Here is a 20,000-nt window from a genome sequence, read left to right on the forward strand (position 1 = left end):
CATAGGCTATAATGGTATCCATCACCCATAGGCTATAATGGTATCCATCACCATAGGCTATAATGGTATCCATCACCCATAGGCTATAATGGTATCCATCACCCATAGGCTGTAATTGTATCTGTCACCCATAGGCTGTAATTGTATCTGTCACCCATAGGCTGTAATTGTATCTGTCACCCTTAGGCTATAATGACATCACCCATAGGCTATAATGGTATCCATCACCCATAGGCTATAATGGTATCCATCACCCATAGGCTATAATGGTATCCATCACCCATAGGCTGTAATTGTATCTGTCACCATAGGCTGTAATTGTATCTGTCACCCTTAGGCTATAATGACATCACCCATAGGCTATAATGGTGTCCATCACCCATAGGCTATAATGGTATCCATCACCCATAGGCTGTAATGGTATCCATCACCCATAGGCTATAATGACATCACCCATAGGCTATAATGGTATCCATCAACCATAGGCTATAATGGTATCCATCACCCATAGGCTATAATGGTATCCATCACCCATAGGCTATAATGGTATCCATCACCCATAGGCTATAATGGTATCCATCACCCATAGGCTATAATGGTATCCATCACCCATAGGCTATAATGGTATCCATCACCCATAGGCTATAATGGTATCCATCACCCATAGGCTATAATGGTATCCATCACCCATAGGCTATAATGGTATCCATCACCCATAGGCTATAATGGTATCCATCACCCATAGGCTGTAATTGTATCTGTCACCCATGGGCTGTAATTGTATCTGTCACCCTTAGGCTATAATGACATCACCCATAGGCTATAATGGTATCCATCACCCATAGGCTATAATGGTATCCATCACCCATAGGCTGTAATTGTATCTGTCACCCATAGGCTGTAATTGTATCTGTCACCCATAGGCTATAATGACATCACCCATAGGCTATAATGGTATCCATCACCCATAGGCTATAATGGTATCCATCACCCATAGGCTGTAATTGTATCTGTCACCCATAGGCTGTAATTGTATCTGTCACCCATAGGCTATAATGACATCACCCATAGGCTATAATGGTATCCATCACCCATAGGCTATAATGGTATCCATCACCCATAGGCTATAATGGTATCCATCACCCATAGGCTATAATGGTATCCATCACCCATAGGCTGTAATTGTATCTGTCACCCATAGGCTATAATGACATCACCCATAGGCTATAATGGTATCCATCACCCATAGGCTATAATGGTATCCATCACCCATAGGCTGTAATGGTATCCATCACCCATAGGCTATAATGGTATCCATCACCCATAGGCTGTAATTGTATCTGTCACCCTTAGGCTATAATGACATCACCCATAGGCTATAATGGTATCCATCACCCATAGGCTATAATGGTATCCATCACCCATAGGCTGTAATGGTATCCATCACCCATAGGCTATAATGACATCACCCATAGGCTATAATGGTATCCATCAACCATAGGCTATAATGGTATCCATCACCCATAGGCTATAATGGTATCCATCACCCATAGGCTATAATGGTATCCATCACCCATAGGCTGTAATTGTAACTGTCACCCATAGGCTGTAATTGTATCTGTCACCCTTAGGCTATAATGACATCACCCATAGGCTATAATGGTATCCATCATCCATAGGCTATAATGGTATCCATCACCCATAGGCTGTAATTGTATCTGTCACCCATAGGCTGTAATTGTATCTGTCACCCATAGGCTATAATGACATCACCCATAGGCTATAATGGTATCCATCACCCATAGGCTATAATGGTATCCATCACCCATAGGCTATAATGGTATCCATCACCCATAGGCTATAATGATATCAATCACCCATAGGCTATAATGGTATCCATCACCCATAGGCTATAATGGTATCCATCACCCATAGGCTATAATGGTATCTGTCACCCATAGGCTATAATGGTATCTGTCACCCATAGGCTATAATGACATCACCCATAGGCTATAATGGTATCCATCACCCACTGGCTATAATGGTATCCATCACCCACTGGCCATAATGGTATCCATCACCCATAGGCTATAATGGTATCCATCACGCATAGGCTATAATGGTGTCCATCACCCATAGGCTATAATGGTATCCGCCACCCATAGGCTATAATGGTATCAATCACCCATAGGCTATAATGGTATCCGTCACCCATAGGCTATAATGGTATCAATCACCCATAGGCTATAATGGTATCAATCACCCATTGGCTATAATGGTATCTGTCACCCATAGGCTATAATGGTATCCATCACCCATAGTCTATAATGACATCACCCATAGGCTATAATGGTATCCATCACCCATAGGCTATAATGGTGTCCATCACCCATAGGCTATAATGGTGTCCATCACCCATAGGCTATAATGGTGTCCATCACCCATAGGCTATAATAATATGTGAAACACGGCTGAAGGACACCCCCCCCCCTCCCCCGACACGAGTGTGATCATCGCCCAATGATTTATGTCTCGGCCATATTATAGTCATGTGACGCTGTCAGTGCCGTCCTGTCTCCCCGGTGTGACCTCCCACTTGTCTTTGTTGCAGATATCGATGAATGTCAGAGCCACAACGGGGGGTGCGATCACTTCTGTAAGAACACGGTGGGCAGCTTCGACTGCAGCTGTAAGACGGGGTACAAACTGCTGACAGACGAGAAGTCCTGCCAAGGTAGGTACGACCATCACTGACACAACCTGACCAGAACTACAACTCCCAGCATGGGGAGACACAGAGGTGACAGCTGTGATGGAGTCCTAAGTGCTGGCTATCCTCTTATAGATGTGGATGAATGCTCCTTCGAGCGGACGTGTGATCACAACTGCGTGAACTACCTGGGATCCTTCGCCTGCACATGTGACCGGGGGTACACGCTGTACGGACTGACCCACTGTGGAGGTAAGAAACATAGAGTGTGTCGCAGATGAGAGCCTAGTCTGCCCAATGTTCTGAATATTATCAATAGTCCTTGTCCCTATCTTATATGAAGGATAGCCTTATACTTACCCCTATCTTATATGAAGGATAGCCTTATACCTATCCCTATCTTATATGAAGGATAGCCTTATACCTATCCCTATCTTATATGAAGAATAGCCTTATACCTGACTCTATCTTATATGAAGGAGCCTTATACCTGACTCTATCTTATATGAAGGATAGCCTTATACCTATCCCTATCTTATATGAAGGATAGCCTTATACCTATCCCTATCTTATATGAAGGATAGCCTTATACCTATCCCTATCTTATATGAAGAATAGCCTTATACCTATCTCTATCTTATATGAAGGATAGCCTTATACCTATCTCTATCTTATATGAAGGATAGCCTTATACCTATCTCTATCTTATATGGAGGATAGCCTTATACTTACCCCTATCTTATATGAAGAATAGCCTTATACCTGACTCTATCTTATATGAAGGATAGCCTTATACCTATCCCTATCTTATATGAAGGATAGCCTTATACCTATCTCTATCTTATATGAAGGATAGCCTTATACCTATCTCTATCTTATATGAAGGATAGCCTTATACTTACCCCTATCTTATATGAAGAATAGCCTTATACCTGACTCTATCTTATATGAAGGATAGCCTTATACCTATCTCTATCTTATATGGAGGATAGCCTTATACCTATCCCTATCTTATATGAAGGATAGTCTTATGCCTATCCCTATCTTATATGAAGGATAGCCTTATACCTATCTCTATCTTATATGAAGGATAGCCTTATACCTATCCCTATCTTATATGAAGGATAGCCTTATACCTATCTCTATCTTATATGAAGGATAGCCTTATACCTATCCCTATCTTATATGAAGGATAGCCTTTTACCTATCCCTATCTTATATGAAGGACAGCCTTATACCTATCCCTATCTTATATGAAGGATAGCCTTATACCTATCCCTATCTTATATGAAGGATAGCCTTATACCTATCTCTATCTTATATGAAGGATAGCCTTATACTTACCCCTATCTTATATGGAGGATAGCCTTTTACCTATCCCTATCTTATATGAAGGATAGCCTTATACCTATCCCTATCTTATATGAAGAATAGCCTTATACCTGACTCTATCTTATATGAAGGATAGCCTTATACCTATCCCTATCTTATATGAAGGATAGCCTTATACCTATCTCTATCTTATATGAAGGAGCCTTATACCTGACTCTATCTTATATGAAGGATAGCCTTATACCTATCCCTATCTTATATGAAGGATAGCCTTATACCTATCCCTATCTTATATGAAGGATAGCCTTATACCTATCCCTATCTTATATGAAGAATAGCCTTATACCTATCTCTATCTTATATGAAGGATAGCCTTATACCTATCTCTATCTTATATGAAGGATAGCCTTATACCTATCTCTATCTTATATGGAGGATAGCCTTATACTTACCCCTATCTTATATGAAGAATAGCCTTATACCTGACTCTATCTTATATGAAGGATAGCCTTATACCTATCCCTATCTTATATGAAGGATAGCCTTATACCTATCTCTATCTTATATGAAGGATAGCCTTATACCTATCTCTATCTTATATGAAGGATAGCCTTATACTTACCCCTATCTTATATGAAGAATAGCCTTATACCTGACTCTATCTTATATGAAGGATAGCCTTATACCTATCTCTATATTATATGGAGGATAGCCTTATACCTATCCCTATCTTATATGAAGGATAGTCTTATGCCTATCCCTATCTTATATGAAGGATAGCCTTATACCTATCTCTATCTTATATGAAGGATAGCCTTATACCTATCCCTATCTTATATGAAGGATAGCCTTATACCTATCTCTATCTTATATGAAGGATAGCCTTATACCTATCCCTATCTTATATGAAGGATAGCCTTTTACCTATCCCTATCTTATATGAAGGACAGCCTTATACCTATCCCTATCTTATATGAAGGATAGCCTTATACCTATCCCTATCTTATATGAAGGATAGCCTTATACCTATCTCTATCTTATATGAAGGATAGCCTTATACCTATCCCTATCTTATATGAAGGATAGCCTTATACCTATCCCTATCTTATATGAAGGATAGCCTTATACCTATCTCTATCTTATATGAAGGATAGCCTTATACCTATCCCTATCTTATATGAAGGATAGCCTTTTACCTATCCCTATCTTATATGAAGGATAGCCTTTTACCTATCCCTATCTTATATGAATGATAGCCTTTTACCTATCCCTATCTTATATGAAGGACAGCCTTATGCCTATCCCATGCATTCTTAAAAGGGTACTCCGCCATCTATTTTAGTCACCCAATCAAAAAAAAAAATCAATAAGATAAATCACATGATCTCCCTGAAGTAAACCCATGTTATTTTCCATCTTGCAATCCCTGGGATTTTAGATGTCCCACAGTCCTATCTTTTAGTTGTTTCCTTTATTAATGTCAGACTTACTGGCCTATAGTCACCTGATCCCTCCCTGTTACCTTTCTTATGAATGGGGACGACATTTGCTAATTTCCAATCTTTTGGGACGACTCCTGATTAAATAAATCTGTTAACGATAAGTGGTCAAATACAGGAGAATCCCTTCATATCCATCACCTACCTAGTCTTCAGTGCATGCTGAGACTTGTAGTTTCCCTGATTCCACTTGTTTTAGTTACCATTTAGTGTTAGCGCCCTGGAGTCCGCACCCTGTCCACCATGCTGATCCCAGACAATTCTCAGACAGCGCCCGATCCCACCGTGCCCGGAGAGTTTCCTGTAAGCCGCGTGATGAGCGGCGTCTCTGGGTAAACGTCGGCTATTTATACCTGACTCCGGGGCGGCTGTCTGTGCAGGAGAAGCTACACTGAGGGTATTATACTGGTGCGAGCCGCCGATTCACTGGAGGGTGACACATTATCTCCCCCTGAGGTTCATTCCCCGCTGTCCGCCCGTATACACAGGCAGCTGTGATGTCACTGTCTACAGCCGGGGGGGGGGGCGTCAACAAATACTGCTGCTGCAGATCTCTAGAGGGGTAATAATCTGCAGGATATATCACTATGTATCAGGAGGTAGAGAGGACAGAGCGATGCTCTGCAGATCTGTAGAGAGGTCAGAGGTGTAATAATCTGCAGGATATATCACTATGTATCAGGAGGTAGAGAGGACAGAGCGATGTTCTGCAGATCTGTAGAGAGGTCAGAGGTGTAATAATCTGCAGGATATATCACTATGTATCAGGAGGTAGAGAGGACAGAGCGATGTTCTGCAGATCTGTAGAGAGGTCAGAGGTGTAATAATCTGCAGGATATATCACTATGTATGAGGAGGTAGAGAGGACAGAGCGATGTTCTGCAGATCTGTAGAGAGGTCAGAGGTGTAATAATCTGCAGGATATATCACTATGTATCAGGAGGTAGAGAGGACAGAGCGATGTTCTGCAGATCTGTAGAGAGGTCAGAGGTGTAATAATCTGCAGGATATATCACTATGTATGAGGAGGTAGAGAGGACAGAGCGATGCTCTGCAGATCTGTAGAGAGGTCAGAGGTGTAATAATCTGCAGGATATATCACTATGTATCAGGAGGTAGAGAGGACAGAGCGATGTTCTGCAGATCTGTAGAGAGGTCAGAGGTGTAATAATCTGCAGGATATATCACTATGTATCAGGAGGTAGAGAGGACAGAGCGATGTTCTGCAGATCTGTAGAGGTCAGAGGTGTAATAATCTGCAGGATATATCACTATGTATCAGGAGGTAGAGAGGACAGAGCGATGTTCTGCAGATCTGTAGAGAGGTCAGAGGTGTAATAATCTGCAGGATATATCACTATGTATCAGGAGGTAGAGAGGACAGAGCGATGTTCTGCAGATCTGTAGAGAGGTCAGAGGTGTAATAATCTGCAGGATATATCACTATGTATCAGGAAGTAGAGAGGACAGAGCGATGTTCTGCAGATCTGTACAGAGGTCAGAGGTAATAATCTGCAGGATATATCACTATATATCAGGAGGTAGAGAGGACAGAGCGATGTTCTGCAGATCTGTAGAGAGGTCAGAGGTGTAATAATCTGCAGGATATATCACTATGTATCGGGAAGTAGAGAGGACAGAGCGATGTTCTGCAGATCTGTAGAGAGGTCAGAGGTAATAATCTGCAGGATATATCACTATATATCAGGAGGTAGAGAGGACAGAGCGATGTTCTGCAGATCTGTAGAGAGGTCAGAGGTGTAATAGTCTGCAGGATATATCACTATGTATCAGGAGGTAGAGAGGACAGAGCGATGTTCTGCAGATCTGTAGAGAGGTCAGAGGAGTAATAATCTGCAGGATATATCACTATGTATCAGGAGGTAGAGAGGACAGAGCGATGTTCTGCAGATCTGTAGAGAGGTCAGAGGTGTAATAATCTGCAGGATATATCACTTTGTATGAGGAGGTAGAGAGGACAGAGCGATGTTCTGCAGATCTGTAGAGGTCAGAGGTGTAATAATCTGCAGGATATATCACTATGTGTGTGTAATAATCTGACACTCTTCCCTTCCATTATGGGGTTAAACCTTGGGTATCGCACCCTCTCAGAATTAAAGTATCACGGTGACCGCACTGTAGACTTTTGTGGTGCGGCGTCTAACCACCGTGAAATCATAAAACGCCAAAAATACGTCTCCCTGATGCCAAGTGGTTCCCTGCGGCGCGAGAAACCTCACTGCAATTTATTCAGCCGATTGTTGGCAGCCGGAAAGTTCTGGGGGATGTGAAAATATTCCTTGTTGACGGAACGGCGCGGAGTGATGTGTCCGCTCCCGAAAATATTCAGCAAACTTACTCCAAAAAACTGGTGGGGAAACCTGGCGCCTGTTCAATGGGAGACTTAAAGGGGAACACTACATACCATACACCCAGCAGTGCAGAGTATTACAGGAGAGGAGTGTTATATGATATATATATATATATATAGTGAGGAGCAGAGACCACAGCAGTGCAGAGTATTACAGGAGAGGAGTGTTATATGATTATATATATATATATATAGTGAGGAGCAGAGACCACAGCAGTGCAGAGTATTACAGGAGAGGAGTGTTATATGATATATATATATATATATATATATATATATATATATATATATATAGTGAGGAGCAGAGACCACAGCAGTGCAGAGTATTACAGGAGAGGAGTGTTATATGATATATATATATATATATAGTGAGGAGCAGAGATCACAGCAGTGCAGAGTATTACAGGAGAGGAGTGTTATATATATATATAGTGAGGAGCAGAGACCACAGCAGTGCAGAGTATTACAGGAGAGGAGTGTTATATGATTATATATATATATAGTGAGGAGCAGAGACCACAGCAGTGCAGAGTATTACAGGAGAGGAGTGTTATATGATATATATATATATAGTGAGGAGCAGAGACCACAGCAGTGCAGAGTATTACAGGAGAGGAGTGTTATATGATTATATATATATATAGTGAGGAGCAGAGACCACAGCAGTGCAGAGTATTACAGGAGAGGAGTGTTATATGATTATATATATATATAGTGAGGAGCAGAGACCACAGCAGTGCAGAGTATTACAGGAGAGGAGTGTTATATGATTATATATATATAGTGAGGAGCAGAGACCACAGCAGTGCAGAGTATACAGGAGAGGAGTGATATATGATTATATATATATATAGTGAGGAGCAGAGACCACAGCAGTGCAGAGTATTACAGGAGAGGAGTGTTATATGATTATATATATATAGTGAGGAGCAGAGACCACAGCAGTGCAGAGTATACAGGAGAGGAGTGATATATGATTATATATATATATAGTGAGGAGCAGAGACCACAGCAGTGCAGAGTATTACAGGAGAGGAGTGTTATATGATTATATATATATATATATAGTGAGGAGCAGAGACCACAGCAGTGCAGAGTATTACAGGAGAGGAGTGTTATATGATTATATATATATATAGTGAGGAGCAGAGACCACAGCAGTGCAGAGTATTACAGGAGAGGAGTGTTATATGATTATATATATATAGTGAGGAGCAGAGACCACAGCAGTGCAGAGTATACAGGAGAGGAGTGATATATGATTATATATATATATAGTGAGGAGCAGAGACCACAGCAGTGCAGAGTATTACAGGAGAGGAGGGTTATATGATTATATATATATATAGTGAGGAGCAGAGACCACAGCAGTGCAGAGTATTACAGGAGAGGAGTGTTATATGATATATATATATATAGTGAGGAGCAGAGACCACAGCAGTGCAGAGTATTACAGGAGAGGAGTGTTATATGATTATATATATATAGTGAGGAGCAGAGATCACAGCAGTGCAGAGTATTACAGGAGAGGAGTGTTATATGATTTTATATATATATATATATATATATATATATAGTGAGGAGCAGAGATCACAGCAGTGCAGAGTATTACAGGAGAGGAGTGTTATATGATTATATATATAGTGAGGAGCAGAGACCACAGCAGTGCAGAGTATACAGGAGAGGAGTGTTATATGATTATATATATATATAGTGAGGAGCAGAGACCACAGCAGTGCAGAGTATTACAGGAGAGGAGTGTTATATGATATATATATATAGTGAGGAGCAGAGATCACAGCAGTGCAGAGTATTACAGGAGAGGAGTGTTATATGATTTTATATATATATATATATATATATATATATATATAGTGAGGAGCAGAGATCACAGCAGTGCAGAGTATTACAGGAGAGGAGTGTTATATGATTATATATATAGTGAGGAGCAGAGACCACAGCAGTGCAGAGTATTACAGGAGAGGAGTGTTATATGATATATATATATATATAGTGAGGAGCAGAGACCACAGCAGTGCAGAGTATTACAGGAGAGGAGTGTTATATGATTATATATATAGTGAGGAGCAGAGACCACAGCAGTGCAGAGTATACAGGAGAGGAGTGTTATATGATTATATATATATATAGTGAGGAGCAGAGACCACAGCAGTGCAGAGTATTACAGGAGAGGAGTGTTATATGATTATATATATATAGTGAGGAGCAGAGATCACAGCAGTGCAGAGTATTACAGGAGAGGAGTGTTATATGATTATATATATATATATATATATATATATAGTGAGGAGCAGAGACCACAGCAGTGCAGAGTATTACAGGAGAGGAGTGTTATATGATTTTATATATATATATATATATATATATATATAGTGAGGAGCAGAGACCACAGCAGTGCAGAGTATTACAGGAGAGGAGTGTTATATGATTATATATATATAGTGAGGAGCAGAGATCACAGCAGTGCAGAGTATTACAGGAGAGGAGTGTTATATGATTATATATATATATATAGTGAGGAGCAGAGACCACAGCAGTGCAGAGTATTACAGGAGAGAAGTGTTATATGATTATATATATATATATATATATATATATAGTGAGGAGCAGAGACCACAGCAGAGCAGAGTATACAGGAGAGGAGTGATATATGATTATATATATATATAGTGAGGAGCAGAGACCACAGCAGTGCAGAGTATTACAGGAGAGGAGTGTTATATGATTATATATATATATATATATATATATATATATATATATATAGTGAGGAGCAGAGACCACAGCAGTGCAGAGTATTACAGGAGAGGAGTGTTATATATATATATATAGTGAGGAGCAGAGACCACAGCAGTGCAGAGTATTACAGGAGAGGAGTGTTATATGATTATATATATATAGTGAGGAGCAGAGACCACAGCAGTGCAGAGTATTACAGGAGAGGAGTGTTATATGATTATATATATAGTGAGGAGCAGAGACCACAGCAGTGCAGAGTATTACAGGAGAGGAGGGTTATATGATTATATATATATATAGTGAGGAGCAGAGACCACAGCAGTGCAGAGTATTACAGGAGAGGAGTGTTATATGATATATATATATATATATAGTGAGGAGCAGAGCTCACAGCAGTGCAGAGTATTACAGGAGAGGAGTGTTATATGATATATATATATATATAGTGAGGAGCAGAGACCACAGCAGTGCAGAGTATTACAGGAGAGGAGTGTTATATGATTATATATATATAGTGAGGAGCAGAGACCACAGCAGTGCAGAGTATACAGGAGAGGAGTGTTATATGATTATATATATATATAGTGAGGAGCAGAGACCACAGCAGTGCAGAGTATTACAGGAGAGGAGTGTTATATGATTATATATATATATAGTGAGGAGCAGAGATCACAGCAGTGCAGAGTATACAGGAGAGGAGTGTTATATGATTATATATATATATAGTGAGGAGCAGAGATCACAGCAGTGCAGAGTATTACAGGAGAGGAGTGTTATATGATATATATATATAGTGAGGAGCAGAGACCACAGCAGTGCAGAGTATTACAGGAGAGGAGTGTTATATGATTATATATATATAGTGAGGAGCAGAGATCACAGCAGTGCAGAGTATTACAGGAGAGGAGTGTTATATGATTATATATATATATATATATATATATATATATATATAGTGAGGAGCAGAGACCACAGCAGTGCAGAGTATTACAGGAGAGGAGGGTTATATGATATATATATAGTGAGGAGCAGAGACCACAGCAGTGCAGAGTATTACAGGAGAGGAGTGTTATATGATTATATATATATATAGTGAGGAGCAGAGACCACAGCAGTGCAGAGTATTACAGGAGAGGAGTGTTATATGATTATATATATATAGTGAGGAGCAGAGATCACAGCAGTGCAGAGTATTACAGGAGAGGAGTGTTATATGATTATATATATATATAGTGAGGAGCAGAGACCACAGCAGTGCAGAGTATTACAGGAGAGGAGTGTTATATATATATATATATAGTGAGGAGCAGAGATCACAGCAGTGCAGAGTATTTCACAGAGGTGTTTGTTACAGGATGATGATTACATAGTTCAGTGTTTCCCAACCAGGGTGCCTCCAGCTGTTGCAAAACTACAACTACCACTGTGCCCGGACAGCCTTTGGCTGTCTGGGCATACTGGGAATTGTAGTTTTGCAACAGCTGGAGGCATCCTAGTTGGGAAACCCAGACATAGTGAAAGGAGCAGTGTCCCCAGCAGCACAGAGTGTTTTAGGAAAGGAGTTTTGAAGCTTCTTCTCTTCTCTCTTTTTCCAGACGTGAATGAATGCAGCATGAACAATGGCGGCTGTGAGCACACGTGTGTGAATACAGCGGGGGACTTCTACTGCCAGTGTCCCCCCCGCTTCAAGTTACACTGGAACCGCAAGGACTGTGTGGGTAAGACGCGGCGGCCATCGTCCATCCCCCTCCATCTTCTGGACATGTCCTGTCTGTGTGACGTCATCTCTTATGGGGTTTCCATAAAGAAATAGATAACAGGAGATACTTCATGTGTGTCGCTGTGTCTCCCGTCTTGTATGTTTGTTGCGTGTGCTGCTCTCCATTACTGCCGTCCCTTGTGCCGTACTCACTCAGCGCTCTACCTGCGCAGTGCATGCTGGGAGTCACGTCTACAGCGGACGCAGAACACGGTGTCAGCTCAGGACAGAGTAGGTTAAAATCCTGACCCACAAATTCCTCCGCTGACACAATGACACGACACCCCCCCCCCTGCCGCACAATAGAGTCTATAGAAATAAAGGCTTTGCCGTAACCTTTTAGCGATGCAATACCGCCATGTCCAACCCCAGATGTCAACAATGGCTCCATACAGTCCTCGGTGCCGGTTCAGTTCTGACCATTGTTCCCGACTTATGACTCCGGATCAAATATGTTATTATTTACCAGGCCGGAATGTCCAGCTCCGCTGTATTCTGTGACCCCTGCCGGCCTCCGCAGGCGACACTAACCGCGCATAAGCCATCAACCTTGCGCCTTTTACTGACTTATTTGTTGTAAATACTGATTTGCGTAATGATATTTCCCACAGCCCATCCCAGGAGGTGAGTCCCTGCTGATGTACTGAACACTAGTATAATAGACACTGTTGTTACTTTTGTATTATTTTATTTATATTATTATTATTTATTATTATTATTATTTATCTTCTTCTTTTTATTATATATCATTATTATTTTTACATTATTTTATTTGTAATTTTTATTATTTTTATCATCATCATTATATTTTATTATTATTTTTACTATTTTTATTTGACTATTTTTACTTTTAATATTATTGTATTTGCATAATTCATTAATTTTATTTATAATTATTATTATTATTATTTTATTTGTATTAGTTACTATATTATTATTATTATTCTATTATTATTTTATTTTATAATATATTTCATTATTATTTGTACATTATTTCATTTGAATTTATTATTATTATTCATATTATTATAATTCATTATTATTATTTTTACATTATTTGTAATTATTATTATCATCATCATTATATTTTATTATTTTTACTATTTTTACTTTTACTATTATTGTATTTGCATAATTCATTAATTTTATTTATTTATTAATATTATTTTATTTGTATTTATTATTTACTATATTATTATTATTCTATTATTATTTTATAATATTTCATTATGATTTTTACATTATTTCATTTGAATTTATTATTATTATTCATATTATTATAATATTTCATGATTATTTTTAAATTATTTGTAATTATTATTATCATCATCATTATATTTATTATTATTTTTACTATTTTTATTTTACTATTTTTACTTTTACTATTATGACTGTGTTTGCATAATTCATTAATTTTATTATTTATTATTTTATTTCTATTATTATTTATTATTTTATTATTCTATTTTCTTTTATAATATATTTCATTATTATTTTTACATTATTTTATTTGATTTTATTATTATTCATATTATAATATTTCATTATTATTTTTACATTATTTGTATTTATTATTATTATCATCATCTTCATCATCATCATTATATTTTATTATTATTTTTACTATTTTTATTTTACTATTATTATTGTATTTGCATAATTCATTAATTTTATTATTATTTTATTTGTATTTTTATTATTTTATTTGTATTATTTAGTATATTATTCTTTTATTTATATTTAGTATATTATTATTATTTTATTTTATAATTTATTTCATTATTATTTTTAGATTATTTTATTAGTATTTATTATTATTTTTATTATTCATAATATATTTCATTATTATTTTAAGAATTTTTTTGTGATTTATTATCATTATTATTATTATTATATTTTATTTGTATTTTTACAATATTGTATTTGGATAATTTATTCATTTTATTTGTATTTATCTATTTTATTTTATTAGTATTATTATTTATTATTTTTTATTTTATTTGTATTTTATTATTACTATTATTAGTAGTATTTTATCATTTTTCTATTTTATTAGTATTATTTGAATTAATTAGTATTATTTAAATTTGTTTTTTTCCTTTTTTTTATATCATGTATACATGATACAATGTACATTATTACTTATTATTATCATAAATATTACTTTTATCCACTCCATAGTGTTTGCAGTAATGTAGGAATTTCACTGCATATTTGTATTAATTGGTTAGAACATTGTCTTCTATGGTTTCAGTTTTAGAAAAACGACATATTTGATTCTCCTATATTGTATGTTCCCCATTTGGATTTGTGCTTTTATCTTGCTCAGAGGTGGAGAACCTCATATCGGACTCTGTTCCCCAAAAGGCCGTTCTGCAATGTATAAAGAATGGTGGAAGCGAGCGCTGCATCATAAACTGCCCTTCCCACGTCTACAATGTTCCTGGTAAGTGTCAGAGCTGTACTCACTATTCTGCTGGTGAGGTCACTGTGTACATACATTACATTACTTATCCTGTACTGATCCTGAGTTATATCCTGTATTATACTCCAGAGCTGTACTCACTATTCTGCTGGTGAGGTCACTGTGTACATACATTACATTACTTATCCTGTACTGATCCTGAGTTATATCCTGTATTATACTCCAGAGCTGTACTCACTATTCTGCTGGTGAGGTCACTGTGTACATACATTACATTACTTATCCTGCACTGATCCTGAGTTATATCCTGTATTATACCCCAGAGCTGTACTCACTATTCTGCTGGTGAGGTCACTGTGTACATACATTACTTATCCTGTACTGATCCTGAGTTATATCCTGTATTATACTCCAGAGCTGTACTCACTATTCTGCTGGTGAGGTCACTGTGTACATACATTACATTAGTTATCCTGTACTGATCCTGATATATATCCTGTATTATACTCCAGAGCTGTACTCACTATTCTGCTGGTGAGGTCACTGTGCACATACATTACATTACTTATCCTGTACTGATCCTGAGTTATATCCTGTATTATACTCCAGAGCTGCACTCACTATTCTGCTGGTGAGATCACTGTGTGCATACATTACATTACTTATCCTGTACTGATCCTGAGTTATATCCTGTATTATACTCCAGAGCTGCACTCACTATTCTGCTGGTGGGGTCACTGTGTACATACATTACATTACTTATCCTGTACTGATCCCTGAGTTATATCCTGTATTATACTCCAGAGCTGTAATCACTATTCTGCTGGTGAGCTCACTGTGTACATACATGACATTACTTATCCTGTACTGATCCTGAGTTATATCCTGTATTATACTCCAGAGCTGTACTCACTATTCTGCTGGTGAGATCACTGTGTACATACATTACATTACTTATCCTGTACTGATCCTGAGTTATATCCTGTATTATACTCCAGAGCTGTACTCACTATTCTGCTGGGGAGGTCACTGTGTACATACATTACATTACTTATCCTGTACTGATCCTGAGTTATATCCTGTATTATACTCCAGAGCTGTACTCACTATTCTGCTGGTGGGGTCACTGTGTACATACATTACATTACTTATCCTGTACTGATCCTGAGTTATATCCTGCATTATACTCCAGAGCTGCACTCACTATTCTGCTTATATACATAAATTACATTGCTTTTTTCTCCATTAGGTCTGCAGGATTCCTACACAGTGATTTGTGGCAAAGCGAAAAACTTGAGGTCCAATGAAACGCACAGTTCAGGTAACACAACCCGATCCTTGTATATATTGCTTTTAGGAGTATTATAATATTCGTCAGTGTCATTACAGATGTGATACGTACGTACGTATAATATTATACTTGTTTTAATGACTCCACCCTCTATAATCATACATTACGTGTTCCGGCGGTCGCTGTGTTGTTGCGCAGATGATGATCCCTCGGCAGATTACTTCTTATGTTAATCTTAGATCTGTCAGGATGTAAGGAATCCCCTGAGGACACAGACAGAGCAGTCATGTGAAGCCTCCTACGCAGCCGGATAGCGATCACCTCGGCAGACACAACAGTCTACGACTACAGACAAATAAGAGGTTACAGAGCGGCAGCACCGCAAATCCAGAAACCTCCACAACATCTGAACTATTGTTATTATTTTCTGACATGATAAGTTGTAGATCAGTCCTGGAGTCTGTAGCTGTAGATCTGTCCTGGAGTCTGTAGCTGTAGATCTGTCCTGGAGTCTGTAGCTGTAGATCTGTCCGTGTCCTGGAGTCTGTAGCTGTAGATCTGTCCGTGTCCTGGAGTCTGTAGCTGTAGATCAGTCCTGGAGTCTGTAGCTGTAGATCTGTCCGTGTCCTGGAGTCTGTAGCTGTAGATCTGTCCGTGTCCTGGAGTCTGTAGCTGTAGATCTGTCCTGGAGTCTGTAGCTGTAGATCTGTCCGTGTCCTGGAGTCTGTAGCTGTAGATCTGTCTGTGTCCTGGAGTCTGTAGCTGTAGATCTGTCTGTGTCCTGGAGTCTGTAGCTGTAGATCTGTCCTGGAGTCTGTAGCTGTAGATCTGTCGGTGTCCTGGAGTCTGTAGCTGTAGATCTGTCCTGGAGTCTGTAGCTGTAGATCTGTCCGTGTCCTGGAGTCTGTAGTTGTAGATCTGTCCGTGTCCTGGAGTCTGTAGCTGTAGATCTGTCCGTGTCCTGGAGTCTGTAGCTGTAGATCTGTCCTGGAGTCTGTAGTTGTAGATCTGTCGGTGTCCTGGAGTCTGTAGCTGTAGATCTGTCTGTGTCCTGGAGTCTGTAGCTGTAGATCTGTCTGTGTCCTGGAGTCTGTAGCTGTAGATCTGTCTGTGTCCTGGAGTCTGTAGCTGTAGATCTGTCTGTGTCCTGGAGTCTGTAGCTGTAGATCTGTCCGTGTCCTGGAGTCTGTAGTTGTAGATCTGTCGGTGTCCTGGAGTCTGTAGCTGTAGATCTGTCCTGGAGTCTGTAGTTGTAGATCTGTCCTGGAGTCTGTAGTTGTAGATCTGTCCTGGAGTCTGTAGCTGTAGATCTGTCCGTGTCCTGGAGTCTGTAGCTGTAGATCTGTCTGTGTCCTGGAGTCTGTAGCTGTAGATCTGTCCGTGTCCTGGAGTCTGTAGTTGTAGATCTGTCGGTGTCCTGGAGTCTGTAGCTGTAGATCAGTCCTGGAGTCTGTAGCTGTAGATCTGTCGGTGTCCTGGAGTCTGTAGCTGTAGATCTGTCCTGGAGTCTGTAGTTGTAGATCTGTCCTGGAGTCTGTAGTTGTAGATCTGTCCGTGTCCTGGAGTCTGTAGTTGTAGATCTGTCGGTGTCCTGGAGTCTGTAGCTGTAGATCTGTCCTGGAGTCTGTAGTTGTAGATCTGTCCTGGAGTCTGTAGTTGTAGATCTGTCCTGGAGTCTGTAGCTGTAGATCTGTCCTGGAGTCTGTAGTTGTAGATCTGTCCTTGTCCTGGAGTCTGTAGCTGTAGATCTGTCCGTGTCCTGGAGTCTGTAGCTGTAGATCTGTCTGTGTCCTGGAGTCTGTAGCTGTAGATCTGTCTGTGTCCTGGAGTCTGTAGCTGTAGATCTGTCCGTGTCCTGGAGTCTGTAGCTGTAGATCTGTCTGTGTCCTGGAGTCTGTAGCTGTAGATCTGTCCGTGTCCTGGAGTCTGTAGTTGTAGATCTGTCGGTGTCCTGGAGTCTGTAGCTGTAGATCTGTCCGTGTCCTGGAGTCTGTAGCTGTAGATCTGTCCGTGTCCTGGAGTCTGTAGCTGTAGATCAGTCCGTGTCCTGGAGTCTGTAGCTGTAGATCTGTCCGTGTCCTGGAGTCTGTAGTTGTAGATCTGTCTGTGTCCTGGAGTCTGTAGCTGTAGATCTGTCCGTGTCCTGGAGTCTGTAGTTGTAGATCTGTCGGTGTCCTGGAGTCTGTAGCTGTAGATCTGTCCTGGAGTCTGTAGTTGTAGATCTGTCGGTGTCCTGGAGTCTGTAGCTGTAGATCTGTCCTGGAGTCTGTAGCTGTAGATCTGTCGGTGTCCTGGAGTCTGTAGCTGTAGATCTGTCCTGGAGTCTGTAGTTGTAAATCTGTCCTGGAGTCTGTAGTTGTAGATCTGTCCTGGAGTCTGTAGTTGTAGATCTGTCCTTGTCCTGGAGTCTGTAGCTGTAGATCTGTCCTTGTCCTGGAGTCTGTAGCTGTAGATCTGTCCGTGTCCTGGAGTCTGTAGCTGTAGATCAGTCCTGGAGTCTGTAGCTGTAGATCTGTCTGTGTCCTGGAGTCTGTAGCTGTAGATCTGTCCGTGTCCTGGAGTCTGTAGTTGTAGATCTGTCGGTGTCCTGGAGTCTGTAGCTGTAGATCTGTCGGTGTCCTGGAGTCTGTAGCTGTAGATCTGTCCGTGTCCTGGAGTCTGTAGTTGTAGATCTGTCGGTGTCCTGGAGTCTGTAGCTGTAGATCTGTCCTGGAGTCTGTAGCTGTAGATCTGTCGGTGTCCTGGAGTCTGTAGCTGTAGATCTGTCCTGGAGTCTGTAGCTGTAGATCTGTCCTGGAGTCTGTAGTTGTAGATCTGTCCTGGAGTCTGTAGTTGTAGATCTGTCCTGGAGTCTGTAGTTGTAGATCTGTCCTGGAGTCTGTAGCTGGAGATCTGTCCTGGAGTCTATCGATCATGTTGTCACCTCTGTCTGTCTGAGGAACTGTCCAGAGTAGAAGCAAATCCCCATAGCAAACCTCTCCTGCTCTGGACAGTTCCTGAGACAGACAGAGATGTCAGCAGAGAGCACTGTGGTGAGACAGAAATAAACAACTCAACTTCAGCAGCTGATAAGTACTGGAAGGATAACGATTTTTTTATAGAAGTAATTTAGAAATCTGTTTAACTTTCTGGATCCAGTTGATATGAAAAAAAATAGTTTAATACTGGGTAATAATGTACATTATAAGAAAAAGAACGGTAATAATGGATCCTAACACCTTAAGGACCAAGCATTTTTCTGTTTTTGCACTTTTGTTTTTCCCTCCTTACCTCTTAAAAATCCTAAACCTTTCAATTTTGCACCTAAAAAACCATATGAGACTTTTTTTCTTGTGCCACCAATTCTACTTTGTAATGATGTCAGTCATTTTACCAAAAAATCTATGGCGAAACGGAAAAAAAATTATACGACAAAATTGAAGAAAATTTTTTGGAGGCTTCCGTTTCTACACAGTACATTTTTCGGTAAAAATGACACTTTATCTTTGTTCTGTAGATCCCTACGATTACAATGATACCCTACTTATATAGGTTTGATTTTGTTGTAGGAAGGGGTTAATGTGTGTGTTTTTAAACTTATATTTTTTACACTTTAAGGCCCCTTAGGGGACTTTCAGGAAGAATCATTTGATTCCTCATACAGATCAATGGTGTTCCATAAAACCACATTGATCTGTGTGATCTGTGCTCGATTGTTAAAGCCTTGCCCTGCTGTATGCATTGACTTAACATTGTAAACCGTATGTCAAACGGAATTTCAATCAAACAAGTAAAACTTTATTCAAAATGGAGTGAAAAGTTAAAGGGGTACTCTGAACAAACTGTTCCGAACGCTGGCGCCAGCGCTGGGAAC

General features: G+C 39.5%; 1 protein-coding gene across 1 annotated transcript in view; it reads left to right on the plus strand.

Moving 5' to 3' along the window:
* SCUBE2 (signal peptide, CUB domain and EGF like domain containing 2) overlaps positions 1-20,000 on the plus strand; it is a 75,523-nt gene that overhangs the window by 51,312 nt on the left and 4,211 nt on the right. The window contains exons 9-13 of the mRNA XM_056523106.1: positions 2,612-2,734; positions 2,846-2,962; positions 12,268-12,390; positions 14,761-14,877; positions 16,106-16,177. Of these exons, the coding sequence (XP_056379081.1) occupies positions 2,612-2,734; positions 2,846-2,962; positions 12,268-12,390; positions 14,761-14,877; positions 16,106-16,177 (552 nt within the window). The remainder of the gene's footprint in view (positions 1-2,611; positions 2,735-2,845; positions 2,963-12,267; positions 12,391-14,760; positions 14,878-16,105; positions 16,178-20,000) is intronic.

This window comes from Hyla sarda, chromosome 6 (assembly GCF_029499605.1).
Source record: "Hyla sarda isolate aHylSar1 chromosome 6, aHylSar1.hap1, whole genome shotgun sequence".
In the NCBI taxonomy this organism is placed as follows: Eukaryota; Metazoa; Chordata; class Amphibia; order Anura; family Hylidae; genus Hyla; species Hyla sarda.